Raw genomic sequence first — 15463 nt, 5'->3', positions numbered from 1 at the left:
AGATGTCGAGCATCCTGAGCTAGCTAACACTGAGTGGCTCCTGAAGTTTTACTATCTTGTGGACATGACTGGATATCTGAACCAGCTCAATGTGAAAATGCAAGGCATTGGAAATACAGTCTTATCCATTCAACAAGCAGTGTTTGCATTTGAAAACAAGCTGGAACTCTTCATCGTGGATATTGAAGCAGGTCATTTACTGCACTTTGAAAAACTGAGAAAATTTAAAGATGCGTGCACAGCAAGTGACCCCGTTCAACATTTTGATCTCCAGCAGCTAGCTGGCTTCACATCTGATCTCCAGCAGTCATTCAAAGCACGCTTTGTGAGCACACTCGTCTTTTCAAGTTCATCACTCATCCACACGAGTGTGCAGTGGACAAAGCCGACCTGAGTTACATCCCTGGTGTCTCCATCAGAGATTTTGAGCTGGAAGTTGCTGACCTGAAGGCCTCAGACATGTGGGTGAATAAGTTCAAGTCAATGAATGAAGATTTGGAAAGACTTGAACGACAGCAAGCAGAGCTGGCAAGCAAACACAAGTGGACAGAACTGAAAAAACTTCAACCCGCAGACCAGCTGATTGTCAAAACATGGAACGCGCTTCCTGTCACATACTGCAGCATGTGAGTATTGCTGTATTGACCATGTTTGGTTCTACGTATTCACGTGAGCAGCCGTTCTCACATCTAAAAAACATAAAGACCAACCTACGATCCCGTTTAACGGATGAAAGCCTCAACGCCTGCATGAAGCTTAACCTCACCACGTATCAACAAGACTACAAAGCCATCAGCAAAACCATGCAGCACCAGAAGTCGCATTAATGGTAAGAAGTATTTTATTTATTGGTTGTTGGTATAACGTTATGAAAAAGGATACAGAGACTTATTATATTCTAAAATTGGTCGTCTTAGTTAAAAATACAGGCATTTAGTTGTATTCAGTGTTAAAATATATTATATGGCTCTCACAGAAATGTATTTTAAAATATGTGGCTTTCATGGCTCTCTCAGCCAAAAAGGTTCCCGACCCCTGGTATAGTCTTGATGAGGGATTTCTTCTGGGATGGGTGGTGGTGGGAATCCGGTTTAACATAATTCATAAGGCAATATATAGTATCGTAATTGTATAGTGAATATACAGCAGTGTGGTATACAGTAGGGTTGGTAGAATAATACAGTGTCATATTACAAGTCTAATATTTTATAGTCTAAAGTATAGGGTAGTGTATAGTAACGCATTGTATAATTCAAGGGTGGGGTTTGTCTAAGGCAGTGTATATTATGGTGTATAGTCATGTAATTTAGAAAAAAGTTAAGTTGGAGGCATATCAATATAATGCATAATTTTAGATTTGAAGCTTTCGTGACTGCAAGGATTCATACTCTTTGGTTTTATTCGGTAAAGTCACGTAGATAAAATAAAACAAAATAAAACAATTAAATCACGACGTTTCGGAGGCAACACAAGCTTCCGTCTTCAGGTGGAAAAGTCAACGTAGAATACCTGTGTCAGGAGCACAGTTCAGAGACGACCTTGGATTATGTACAGGTTAAGGGAGGGGGGAGGAGTCAGTAAGGGGGCGTGGGTGGGTGGGAGGGCTGGGCTAAGCAACCTTTTGATAGAATGCTGCGGGTAACACCCACTTCTCAAAGCTCACATCAAAGGGCCCCCCGATGTGGGCTCACATCAAAGGGTCCCCCAGTGCGAGCTCACATCAAAGGGCTCTTTGATGTGAGCTCGCATCGGGGGACCCTTTGGTGTGGGCTCACATCGAGGGGCCCTTTGATGCGAGCCCTTTGATGTGAGCTCGCACTGGGGGACCCTTTGATGTGATCCCACATCGGGGGGCCCTTTGATGTGAGCTTTGAGAAGTGGGTGTTACCCGCAGCATTCTATCAAAAGGCTGCTTAGCCCAGCCCTCCCACCCTCGCCCCCTTACCGACTCCTCCCCCCTCCCTTAACCTGTATATAATCCAAGGTCGCCTCTGAACTGTGCTCCTGACACAGATATTCTACGTTGACTTTTCCACCTGAAGACGGAAGCTTGTGTTGCCTCCGAAACGTCGTGATTTAATTGTTTTATTTTGTTTTATTTTATCTACGTGACTTTACCGAATAAAACCCAAGAGTATAATGCATGTTAGAGCTTACATTGGGCTGTGTATACGATATTATACAATGTAGTTTAGATTGGAAGGTATACTATTGTAATGTATAGTAGTCTAGTTTATAGCATAGTTGTAACGCAACACAGGACAGAGCAGCGCAGCGTGGCTGTTTCCCTCTCTCCCCCCTTCTCCGTTCCGAGCATAGATGGACTCGTCCGTCTGAACAAAGCTCGTCACTTTCCGTGGTGCTAACGTTGAAAAGAAAAAAGAAACCGCCACTTTTTACGACATAGTTACATGCTAATCCCTCACACTAACATTATGCTAATCTCCCAGTTACATGCTAATTTCTGACTTTAACATCCTGCTAACCCAACACATTAACACAGCTACTTCAATGCTAAATTCTTCTGTTGATATGTAAACTCCTTCCTCAAGGCGCTCTGCTCCTCCCACCCAGCTTTAAAGACGCTGCCAAGCTTGGCAGTGAAGCGCTGTCTTCCCAACAGTTCCATTTCTTCACCTGAGGAAGGCTACTCGTGTTGCGGCCGAAACGTCGTGAGAATTTTATTTTATTATGCTTTATTTTTATTTTATTTCCATTCTACATGACTTTACCGAAAGAACCAAGATGAATCCCTGCAGTCACGAAAGCTTCAAATCGAAAAGACCCATGGACTTGCATCACCACTACCACGACAAATGTTTAACCCGAGCTATGAATGCTTTGGTACTTGCAATTTCCTTGTACTGCTCGCCTTGTCTATCTTGTAATATCTTGATAATGGAAAAAAGGGGTCCCATAGATACTATCACCACCACTATTATCACCACCAACACCATCATCATGATGACCACCACTATCTCCAACACCATCACCACAACCATCGACAACCGCCGTTCACCACTAGGTGGCATTAACGTTACCGTAGTGCATGTGTCATATGCATTTTGAGGCCCGCTGGCAGGTCATGAAACACTCAGGTGTCATGAGTTGACTAACAGATGCACTGTGCTCCCCACTATCAACTTTCTGTTTTAGCCGCTCGGCGCTCTGCTCGTTTTGAGCATCGCTCCTCTGCCCTTCGTTATTGCTGGAGGGTGACGGCTTCCAACTCCCCATAGCGTCCTTCACGAACCACACAGATGCCGATCTGGACACTGCTGGTACCAGCCGTCAGCACGTCCAAGCAACTCCACATCCTTCTCTATCACATTAGTCCATCTCTTCTCTAGCCCATGCGTTTTCCGTTTAGCCCCATCTATTCGGCAAAACAGGAAATGCTTGGGCATGCGGTGGCTGGGCATGCAGGCTACATGACCCAGCCAGTGCAGCCTCGCTTGCCTGTAGCACTAGGCAGCAACCGCCACCACCCATTATCATCACCACTATCCCTACCACCACTGTCATGACCACCATCACCACCAGATTCGTACAGAGCTATACATTTATAGAGACACACAGATTCGCACAGAGATTTACAGAGATAGACTCACATAGATAGACTCACATACTCACATCGAGACACATACACAGATTCACATACACAGAGACAAGCAGAGATGCAAACATTGAGAATTACACAGAAACTCAGACTCACACGGTTGCCGAATACGCCTCTTACCAGTGGAAAAGCGTTGAGTTCTTCCACGCTCATGGTGCGGATGTTGTCCAGAGAAATGTGGTATTCGGGAAACCACAGGAACCCCAGACAATTCCTGTTGAAAATTCAATTATCGGTCAAAATCTATCCACTGATGAATGACGCCCCCACCCCACCGCGCTCCCCCGTCTCCCAAGCCATTGCTATTTTCTATGCTCTCCCAATTTCATGATGCAATACTATCGGTCTACCCCCTCCGCACGAGAAGATTTCATCATTCCATCACCGTTTCATCTCCACGGTGGGACGTAATTTTGTTGGGAGGCATTCCCTGCTTTGGCTGCCACTCATTCGCTAGTCTTGACCACCGGCCACTGTCACTTCTGCTTTGGCTCCAACACTCCATCGCTATTCTTGACCACCGGCCACCGTCACTTCTGGCCGTGAAGTATACGAACACATGGCCTTCTGGGAGTGCCTCAATTCAACGCAAGAAAACAGCGCTAATGATTGTTGCATTGTGTATTGTGTAGATTTTGCATCAAATTAGGACCCATACCTATCTTACCTATAAAAGTCATTTTTTGTCTGTCTGTCTGTCTGTGTGTCTGTGGACGAAACTTGCGACGGGTTTTAACTCGCGAACCGTGGAGTATACGTTTAAAAAAAAGTACCCAGATACCACGCGATAAGCCCCGTGGTGAGCCAGCACTATTCCTATTTCACGTCCGTCAACTTTAAAGTAGTTAAATTAACAAATTATTACTATTATATTACTACGCTGAGCGCGCGCTAAAGCACGCATCTGCGCATGCGCAAGAAAGCTGAACCGTGGTTGCCCCTAGCAATGCACACACGCGATCGGTGGGGGGAGGGGGGAATTCTTCGCGTTAAAAATGCAGAAAAAATACACACAACGCTGAGGTAAATTCTTCAAAGTGTGATGTCCTCTTCTCCCCCCCTGCCCCAATGTGTGCACTTACTACTATAGAGTCAGGAGATACTACTACTATAGTCCGTAGCTACTACTGTAGAGCGGGGGATGGTGGGGGGGGTAGCAGCGCAGCCCCAGCCTGCCAAGGTGCCACCTCGGCCGGCTGGGCAATCTAGGCGAGGCCGGGAATTCTGCACATGACTAGGACTCACCACGCACTCTGTTAAGTTAGTACTATTATAGAGTTAGTATATATGACCATAGAGTAGGTAGATATTACTGTAGCGTTTGTAGTTACTGCTACTGTAGAGTGAGCAATGGGGGTGTGGGTTATAGCAGCCCAGCTCCAGCCTGCCAAGGTGCTACCTCGGCCGGCTGGGCAATCTAGGCCAGGCCGAGGGGTCTGCACGGGACTAGGCCTCACCACGACACTGTTAAGTAGCAGTTAACTGCTACAGAGTCGATAGATACGACTATAAAGTCGGTAGATACTACTGTAGGGTCAGTAGATACTACTACAGTTAGTAGCTACTACTACAGTCAATAGATACTACTATACAGTCAGTAGCTACTACTGGGCTCAGTAGATACTACTGTAGAGTCGGTAGATACTATAGTCGGTAGATACTACTGGGCTCAGTAGATACTACTGTAGAGTCGGTAGATACTACTATAGAATCAGTAGATGACACTAGTCAGTAGATTCCACTGCAGTCAGTATATGCTGCTGCAAAGTCAGTAGATACTATAGTCAGTAGATACTATTGAGTCAGCAGATACTACATAGTAGTCAGTGGATACTACTATAGTCAATAGATACTATTGATTCAGTAGATACTACTATAGTCATTAGATACTACTGTAGAGTCAGTATTTAATACTATAGAGTTGGTTGATGCGACTATAGAGTCAGCAGATACTAGAGTTAGTAGTTACTACTATAGTCAGTGGATACTACTATAGAGTCAGTTGATACTACTAGTCAGTAGATACCACTATGCTCAGTAAATACTGCTACAGTTAGATACTTCTACGGTCAGTAGATACTACTATAGTCATTCCATACTACTGTATAGTTAGTAGATACTACTGTCAGTAGATACTACTATGGTCAGTAAATACTACCAGTCAGTAGATACTACTATAGAGTTAGTAGTTACTACTATAGTCAGTAGATACTATAGATTTAGTAGGTGCTGCTATAGTCTGCAGATACTACTATAGAGTCAGCAAGATACTACCATAGTTAGTAGTTACTACTATAGTCAGTAGATACTAATATAGATTCAGTAGTTACTGCTATAGAGTCGGTAGATACTACTATAGTCGGTAGATACTACCGTACAGTCAGTAGATACTATAGTCAGTAAATAATACTACAGTCAGTAGATTCCACTACAGTCAATATATACTGCTGCAGTCAGTAATAACGACTATAAAGTAGATACTGCTATAGAGTCAGCAGATACTGCTATAGAGTTAGTAGTTACTACTATGGAGTCGGTAGATACTTTAGGGTCAGTAGATACTACTACGGTCAGTAGTTACTACAGCCAGTAGATACTAATATAGAGTAAATAGACACTACTATAATCAGTAGATACTACTGTGTAGTCAGATACTACTATAGTCACTAGATACTACTCACTCTAGTGTATGTAGGGTGTTTAGCCTACACGGGGGTAAAAATATTTTGAGGGGTGGGGGGTCGACAATTTTCGGAAACCTTTTAGAGCAACGATTTACCCCCTACTTTCAATAACTTTTTGTACTTCTGCAAGCCTCTTATAATTTTGTTGACGGACAAATGGCACGCCAGTCTTTCACAATAGCTTAGAAATGTATGTTATGTTTTTAAGATAAGTTTTGAAATATATTTTTCCCCCGAGCAACGCCGGGTACTTCCCGCAAGTAATAAATAAACCTCTCGTACCATTCGCCAGCATTGAAGTGGGAGTTACCTACACTTTACACCACCATGCATGGGATGATTCTGCAGGGTCGGGAGGTGGAGTCGAACCAGGGATCTCTGCGGTCACGATGCGCCCAGTGGAGCTGCTGACCGTGGTTGGGCCCACCAAATACAAAGATCCCCCGTATAGCCTTAACAGAATGTTGAGGCAAGTGCTGTTGTTAGCGAGTAGCACGTATGAAGGCCGGCACGGCACATGAGGGGGTGGGTGGCTAGAACCACGCCGGGCTGCCTTTGATCTCCCCAGTGGCAATGTTTACACGCTGCACCAGGTATTCATTTTAGGCCGAGTCGACCAAGGGTAGGCCCAAGACAGGTTCAGATATTCATCAACACCACTATCAACACCACCACCATTATCACTGTCACCTGAAGAGGTCAGATATTCCGGTCACGACATCGGCATCACGCGATTCGCCGGCCTCTCTCCGTGTCGTCTCGTTACGCTCCTGAGAAAGTGGAGGAAAGAGCCCCTGAAATTGCAGATTCAAGCCACTGCTGGTGAAGGGTACGTAATAAACTAGGGCACCTCTGAAGGTGTTAAACTGCAGTGAGAGCGGTGGTGCAGCGGTTAGTGCGCTGCACTACAAACCTTGAGTACATTGTGCTGTGTGTAGTAAACATTACATAGGTGCTGTATCTCGCTTACAGCACTTGCCCCAACAGTCCGTTAAAGGCTTTACGGGGGACATTTGTCTTTGCTCGTGTGTAGCAGGCAGTCGAAAACCTTGCTCTGCTGGGATCTGCGCTTGGGCTCAGAAGGGGTGTCGCTCTCTTCTCCTCCTTGTTCTGTTTCCGAGCTGCTAGAAATGATGATCGCAACGCTCGCTTTCTCGCTCTGCAGGACCCATTTATAATAAAAATATATACAGGGGGGCCAAAAAGTCAGGACACATAGGGTTATTGTTATACAGGGTGACCCAAAAGTCAGGACACATCGGTTCATATTTTATCTATTATAATTATGAATTTATCTTTGTATTCTTCCTCTTTAGATGACATTTAAATGGAAATAAAATTGACTGAATTGAAACAAAACATAATTTATGAATATTCTTAGTTTTTTCGGTAAAGTCACGTTGAAGGGAAACAACAAAATAATAAAATATATAAAACAATAAAAAATTCTCACAACGTTTCGACCATAACTCAAACGGTCGTCTTTTGTTGTTTCCCTTCAACGTGACTTTACCGAAAAAACTAAGAATATGAATTACTGCAGTCACGAAAGCTTTAAATCATAATTGATGAATGTTGAAGGATTACCCCTGTAATATTAAAAATAAAAAAATACAAAATTCATAAAAAAATATAATGCATCATGAATTGAACCTTATGGCGGGACCCCAGGGTTCCGAATAAACGGAAGTCAAAATCGTATTTATTTATTTTTGGCGACTCCGTCCCACTGCGCACGTAAACGCTGCGACCCACCTGGCGCAGATCATTCTGTTGTCATGTCGTCCAAGCGCAGCGAGGACGAGTGCGCAGAAGAAACAAAACTTTTAAACTTTGATTAGCGCATCGTATAGAGCTCGACGAGAGGAATAGATTGCTGTATCGTTCCCCTTCAACAGATATAAAATTACGTCGTAACGCAGTTTATGTGAGAGCTGGGGGCTTATGGGACCCCGGGGTCCCGCCATAACGTTCAATTGATGTTAGTAATGTAAACTAGTTTAGGGTCAAGCCTAGAGGCACGGCCCAGTAGCAGCGGTCCCTGTGCATTAGTCTGCCAGTAGGGGGCGATGATTTCCATGTGCAACCCCACCCTCGTCGTTATCCGTCGCTTCTTCCCTCGGGCTGTGGAGTCACAGGAGGTGCTGGGGCTGTCTCTGCAAGTGTGCGAGCTGCCGCCAGATTTACGCGTGGCCTGTATAGAGAAGACAAATTAGAATCAGAATCTTTATTTAGAGCGAAGGAGGAATCAACTGTTGAGCAATGATGCCCCAATGTGGCCTTCAACTCTTGCGGAACTGCCATTTATCTCCATCATCAGTCAACAGCCATGTTTTATCCACTGCTGGATGATGCCTCCCCCCCATCAACCACCCCCCATCCCCCCAAGCAGTTGCCACCTCTTGGGGTCTCACCGTGCGATGACTCGGTCCCAGTTCCTGCGCACAACAAATTCATCACTCTGTCTCCCATGTGTGGACGTCCCTCTTCTCTGGCACTCGTTCCCTTCCTTTCCCTGATGCTCTGCTAGTCAGAATCATAATCTTTTTTATCCTGGAGGAGGAATCTGATGAGCTATGCAGCTCTTTTTTCCAGATGTCTAGTAGGGGCAGGTGATCAGCAAGTTACAATAAGAAATAATACAAAACAAAGACTTGGAATGCAATACAGAGAAAAGTTAAACAAGTACAAAAAAATCAAGCATATAAGTACAAATGGTATAAGTACATCAATTCCTACTGGTTTTTCAACACTAAATTCAAGCTTGGGCAAGGCAAAACAACAACAACAACAACCACAGTCCCAGGCCACACCAGGACAACAACACATAGTATCTCACATCAACATTGATTGATACACAAGCGAGGACAAATCACATTTCCAAATGTGGGAGGAAATGTGAATGTACGATGTTAAGGGAGGAAACATTCCAAAACATTGGTGCTGCCATCCCTTCCGGCCGTGACGCATCCAGCCCAAGTCCATTAAACAATTCAACCAACGCCCCCCTGACATCCACCATCCTAGTCTAAGAATAAAATGCCAAATGACGAGTGGGGAAGAGCTGGTAATCTTTGGAAGGAGGCACCTTCTCTGCCTCTTTCTCTCTCTGTGCCAGCTATTACCTGGATGCAATTTTGTCCAAGAGACAAACACCCATTGTAGGTTATGACTACGAATGGTGGCAGCTGCTGCGTCTAGAAGCGATATCACACAGAGTGACACGTGTTGGACTGTGCCTCTGTGCGAGTCTGGGTGTCTGCGCGAGTCTGTGGGAATCTTTACAAATCTGTAGCTCTCTGCGTGCATCCCTGTAAGATGCAGTGACACACCACTTGCTTATAAGAGGCTACGGTGAGTAATTTTTCTTGCACAGTGTCCATGCTGCAGCCTGCCCACTCCCCCGTTGTGTAAGTACTATGCACTGGCTTAACCTTTTTCTTAATGATCTGCAGGGGAATGTGAGGGTCCTGTTCCATAGCCTCGCAACTGTAAAACAGAACAACAACACAGCCCATCACTCAATCCCTACAACTGTACACCATCTCAACCGTGTCTTCATTCAGACCCATTAATTTGATCCCATTTAATCGAAAATTGGCCAACTTTTGAAAAACGACATTGCGAATCACTTGTAATGGGATCGCACACATACAGCAGCAATAATTGCCCCCCACTGGCAAATTGATGCCCCCAGGTCACCCAGTCTTGCAAATGAGACTCCGTATATTAACCATACAATACCATAACTACTACTACACGAACGTGCCCGTTACAACATGGAACACGCAGTTACAATGCTTAATGGGCCCGTTAGATGGAAAGCGCAGCTGAGCCCTACAATACAGTACACAGAAAAATCTAGTATGTGTCGACGTATCCTCATCTAAGTTGTTTGTCATGCTATCTCACTGTATCGCGTACATATTATCTTTCCAAACCTTGTTACATTTATGGGGAAATTGTCTTCGCTCAACACGTTTTTAGCTTAACGCGGTACTTTTCAGGAAGGCATCTGCTCCTGCGTTAAGCGAGGAATTGCTGTGTGCGGTTTTGCTTTGTGCACCCCCTCTTTTGAAATGCATCTACCGCAAAACGTGTGGGAAACCTGTACCACTATGTCGTGGGAATGCCATTAAACCCATTAGTTGAGTATAATAATGCAATAGCTGCTGAAGTTGCATAACGTTATATGTTTTGAGAACATATAACGTTATGGAGTACTCAACTAAACTTCTAATTTTACCAGGTAAGGCCCACTGAGCTATGTAGCTTTTGTTCAGAAACGACTTGGCCACAAATTAGAGCTCAACAGTGGCTTATCATGTGGAGGGACAAACCGGAGGTACCAGAGACGACCACAAGGAGAACACGCAAACTACAAATAAACAGGCGCAGGGTCAGGATTGAACCCACGACCTCCTCTATACCGGGCGAGTTAGTTAACATCTCACCACCACGACACCCTGTGTGGGGCCACAACACAAAACAGCATTGAAAGCTGACTTGGGCACAGGGAAGAGTACTCCTCCCCTTTGCCTACCATGAAGTGGATGTCTCACAGCTGTGTCAATATAAACAATGTCTACCTCTGACAGGGGGTAGACATAAGGCCAAACACACAACTCACTTTCCTCATAAGAGAGAGCACTTCTTTTTCTCATGTGAAAGATTGGATAAGAAAGTTAATTAGTATACATTGGTCAATTCATGATGTATGCCGAGAGACGACGCCTGTTCATAGACTGACTAATGATACCAGACTGTGCTTAAAGTTCATTTATTAATGAGTATCACAAGTACTTTGGTCTCTAGTATTAAGTCCTTATTAAATTTGAGTCGTACATTTACATTACATTTGATATTGGGTTGTTCTATGTTGATTGCTTTTACATACAGAGCCGTGCCCGATTTGATTTGCTTTTCGATGAATACCAATACCTTCGTAACAGTATTATAAGTTGTAGTGACCAGCGGTTGCCTATTAATGACTGTTTTTTTGGTAAACAAATTTATTTCTTGCACTAAAGTCCTGTTCCCGTGTGTGGTTTAACAGTGTGCAAAACCTCTCCGTTGCATGTGACAATAATACGAATCTGGTTTAATTGGTTTACTATATGGTATTCATTATATAGTGTAGTGTATACCCAGTTACTGTTAATAGCTCAGCTTATTGAAGAATATATTGAGTACATTTATTATATTGATGTAATTTAGACTTAGTTTTTTTTACCTTGGTTTACTATATGATAGTCAAGTTGTTGCAGCCCCTTTGGCGTCCATGTACTAGGTACCTCTGTAGATGTGTAGGCTTTGACTTTAAAATAGCTATTTCTATGACCAGTCAAAAGCTAATCCCTCAGTTATTTAAATGCTAAATTCTCCTGTTTGATTTATACTAGGTGCCTTTGTGGATGTGTAGGCTTTGACTTTAACATAGCTATTTCTATGACCAGTCACAAGCTAATCTCTCAGTTATTTCAATGCTAAATTCTCCTGTTTGATTTGTACTAGGTGCCTCTGTGGATGTGTAGGCTTTGACTTTAACATAGCCATTTCTGTGACCAGTCACAAGCTAATCACTCAGCTATTTCAATGCTAAATTCTCCTGTTTGATTTGTACTAGGTGGCTCTGTGGATGTGTAGGCTTTGACTTTAACATAGCTATTTCTATGACCAGTCACAAGCTAATCACTCAGCTATTTCAATGCTAAATTCTCCTGTTTGATATGTAAACCCCTTTGTCAAGGTGCCTCACTTCTCTAAACCAGCTTAAAAAGACGCTACAAATCTTAACAACGTTCATTGAAGCTCTGTCGTCCCGACAGGTCTGTTCCTTTCACCTGAAGGCCACTTGTGTTGTGGCCGAAACGTCGTGAGAATTTAATTGTGTTATTTATTAATTTATTATTTTACTCTCATTCTACGTGACTTTACGGAAAGAACCAAAGAAGATGGGTTACTGTCATTATTCAATGATGCCCTAGACAACACCCAAATAATTTACAGATAACCTTTGCAACGACAATGTTCGCTAGCTGACGTCAAGGACTCCAGTGACATAATTCGACAAGAGGAGGCCATCGTGTGCCGGGCATCACGGTTCACATTTGCCATCGATTCCTAAAATGAGAGCGTGAGTTGGCATGGTTTTGAGCGTGTGTCCCCTGACCCGCGACTGACCGGTTGTCCCTGGGGTCGGGGTTCATGGAGCAAACCCAGACTTCCGGGAAAGGGTTGTGGAGGCCTTTCGAGCAGAAGGGAAGTGAGCGCCACTTGAGACACGTATCTGCGCCAAACAGACCCCCACCCCAACACAAAGATAAAGGTCCCCCACGTGGCTTGCACAAGGTGGCTGGGGCAAGTTCCATTGGAGAGGATCGCCCACCGTAGCTGGCACTGCGCACGAGCGTGGTGGTTTGGTCAGCTCCTCGCCCCAGCCGCCTTTGTCTTCTAGGTATTCATTTAAGGCAGAGTTGACCTAGGGGAGCCCGAGACTGATTCAGATGTTCACCACCATTATTGGTCGTAGAGTGGGAATCGAACTCGGGTTCTCGGGTTTGTAGCCCAGTGCCACTGCTCCCCAAAAACACCTACACTAAGATCCCATATAGACTGCTGGGGCAAGTGCCGTGAGTGGCACCTACGATGACTGGCACGGCACACGAGGGGGTGGGTGGCCAACACCCTAATGTTCCAATTACAAAATGCACCAGGTACTCAATTAAGGCTGAGTCGACCTAGGAAAGGCCCAGGACCAATTTTAAATATTCGCACTGGTCGCGGGATTCGTAGGGCATCGTGGCAACTGCTGCACCACTGCTTCCACACCTCCTACACACTCGCTCACCCCGCAGACGCTCACTCACCCCGCAGACGCTCGCTCACTCGCTCGCTCAACCTGCACACCCTCACCCTTACCGCACTGCACGTTGATCGGTACTTCTATGGCTCTACAGCGGCGGTACTGAGGCTCCGAGCTGGGGACCTGGACCCAGTTCCCCCAGCTCAGGTACCCAAACCTAGCCCAGAACTTGGAGACGTCGTTGCCGGCTGCACACCCACACAAAGACAAAGATGTCCCGTGTAGCATACACAGACTGTTGAGGCAAGTGTGGTTAGCGAGTAGCAGCTATGACGGCTGGCACGAAACATCTACAATGGGGTGGTGTGGCTAAAACCATGCTCAGCCACCTTTATCTGCCGCGATTGTTTACACGTTACACCAGGTACTAATTTATGGCTGAGTTGAATAAGGGGACACCTAGGACCGGTTCAGATATTCGACGTCACCATAATTGGTCATGAGGGAGAATCGAACTTGTGTCGCCAGGTTCGTAGCGTGGCATGCTAACCGCTGTGCCACCGCTCCCTATCTGTAGAAATACAGCCTCGGTCACTACACTGCTGGATTATGCTGGGGGCTGATGGTGGATGTGATGGTGGTTGGGGGGGGGAGCGAGGGTGTTTGGGGGGGGAGGGGGGGATGATGGCTGTGGGGGGGGAGGGGCGATGGTGGTTGTGGGGGGATGGGCGATGGTGATTGGGGGGGAGGGGGCGATGGTGGTTGCGGGGGGATGGTGGTGGTTGTGGGGGGGGGGTGGAAGGGCGTTCATCCAACAGCGGATTGACTGTGGGCCAATGACCATGGTGGCAGCCAGATGGGGGTTCTGGGCAGCTGGGGGTCTGGATGGGGTGGGGTCAGCGCTCCATCTGCTGCTGCTGCTCACCGATGCCCAGCATCATGCGGTAGTGCACCACGTGCTCCGCGAGCGCCCGAAGCAGCAAGGCGACCTCAGTGGAGTCGGTAAAGCCCTGCTTGTTGTGCGTCGGCTCCAGTACCATGCAGGGCACGTCGACCACCGCCACCACGCCGCCACACCCCCTGGGACAACCGCCACGTTAGCGTTCACGTCAACAGGGTTCATTCCCCCACCTCTTCACCCGTCCCCATGTGTCGCCCCCCTCACCTGTCCCCGTGTGTCCCCTCACCTGCCTAAGGTAGACTGAGGGCCCAAGTGGTCGTACATGCGGATGAGGCGGCCGCTGGTGTAGATGCAGGCACCGTCGTGGTGTCTCCTCTCGACGTTCAACCCCAGCACGAAACAGAGCTGCTTGGGCCTGCGTAGATTCCTGTAGGTGTTCACAGAAACACAGAGAGAGACAGAAACGGACTCGGTCTACCAGACTGACCACTTCGTCTTATCCACAGAGGGCAATCTACCTGGTTACCACTGGCACCTGTCATCGGCAAGTCCAGTCAGCTCCCAAGTCCAGCCGTATCACATCATCAACTCTACTCCAGCCCGTGTTGTGCCTATTTAGCTCCACCAACAGCCGCCATTCACAACTAAGTGGCGGTGATATCACTACAGCAGTTGTGCCTAGCTAGGTGAACCTGAGGCTACTTAAAGTGAGGAAGGCTCACTAATGGCAGAAGTACACTGGCGCGACCCAGGTGCCATGGGTTGACTGAGTAGACCCGCAGATGCACCACCTGTGCTCCCCATTGTGCCAACTTGCTGTATAGTATTTTAACTGTCCGGTGCTCTGCTCATTATTGCGAGCGTAGCTGCTCTGTCCTCCATTGTTGGAGGGCGACTGCCTCCAACTGCCGGGTAGCATCCTTTACGGGCCTCTTCCACCAGAGGCTGACCTTGACACCACTGGTACGGTCATCGGCAAGTTCACTCAGCTCCATATCATCCTTTACCGCATGAGTCCATCTCTTTTCCAGCCTGTACTGTGTGCCTATTTAACCCCTTTATATCCTGCCAAACAGAAGCTGCTTGGGCATACGGTGCCTGGACATGTGGGCTACACGGTCCAGCTACTCATACATTCTCTCTCACACACACACACACACGTTCGCGCACACGTGCCGAAAGACAAAGTCAATGATCACCCATGTTGCCTAAAACCAACGCTATTGGCAGTGTTGTTAGTGAGCCGCCCCTAGGAGGGCCGCGACAGCACACAAGCGGTTGGTGTGGCCAGCAACATGCCCTGCTGCCTTCGTCTCCCCAGTAGTGATGTTGTTTACACACCGTACCAGGTAACTGTGTGACGAACCCGGTAACCCAAGTTAAAGTCCTCATGGCTGATATCAGTATCGAATATCTAAAACGGTTCTGGGCCATGCCTAGGTCACCAACAATAC

The 15463-nt window shown here is 46.3% G+C and overlaps 1 protein-coding gene across 2 annotated transcripts in view; it reads right to left on the bottom strand.

The window, feature by feature from the left end:
* LOC116953862 (ATPase MORC2-like) overlaps positions 1–15463 on the bottom strand; it is a 54311-nt gene that overhangs the window by 10227 nt on the left and 28621 nt on the right. For both annotated transcript variants that reach the window (XM_076051882.1, XM_076051883.1), the window contains exons 15-23: positions 14296–14436; positions 14034–14188; positions 13225–13356; positions 12487–12592; positions 9738–9792; positions 8396–8497; positions 7352–7462; positions 6994–7073; positions 3740–3833 (exon numbers count right to left, since the gene is read on the bottom strand). In XM_076051882.1, coding sequence (XP_075907997.1) covers positions 3740–3833; positions 6994–7073; positions 7352–7462; positions 8396–8497; positions 9738–9792; positions 12487–12592; positions 13225–13356; positions 14034–14188; positions 14296–14436 — 976 coding nt within the window. The remainder of the gene's footprint in view (positions 1–3739; positions 3834–6993; positions 7074–7351; positions 7463–8395; positions 8498–9737; positions 9793–12486; positions 12593–13224; positions 13357–14033; positions 14189–14295; positions 14437–15463) is intronic.

This window comes from Petromyzon marinus, chromosome 53, assembly GCF_048934315.1.
Source record: "Petromyzon marinus isolate PM22_M1 ecotype Great Lakes invasive population chromosome 53, UKy_Petmar_22M1.pri1.0, whole genome shotgun sequence".
In the NCBI taxonomy this organism is placed as follows: Eukaryota; Metazoa; Chordata; class Hyperoartia; order Petromyzontiformes; family Petromyzontidae; genus Petromyzon; species Petromyzon marinus.
This window is presented reverse-complemented; position numbering and strand designations above follow the sequence as displayed.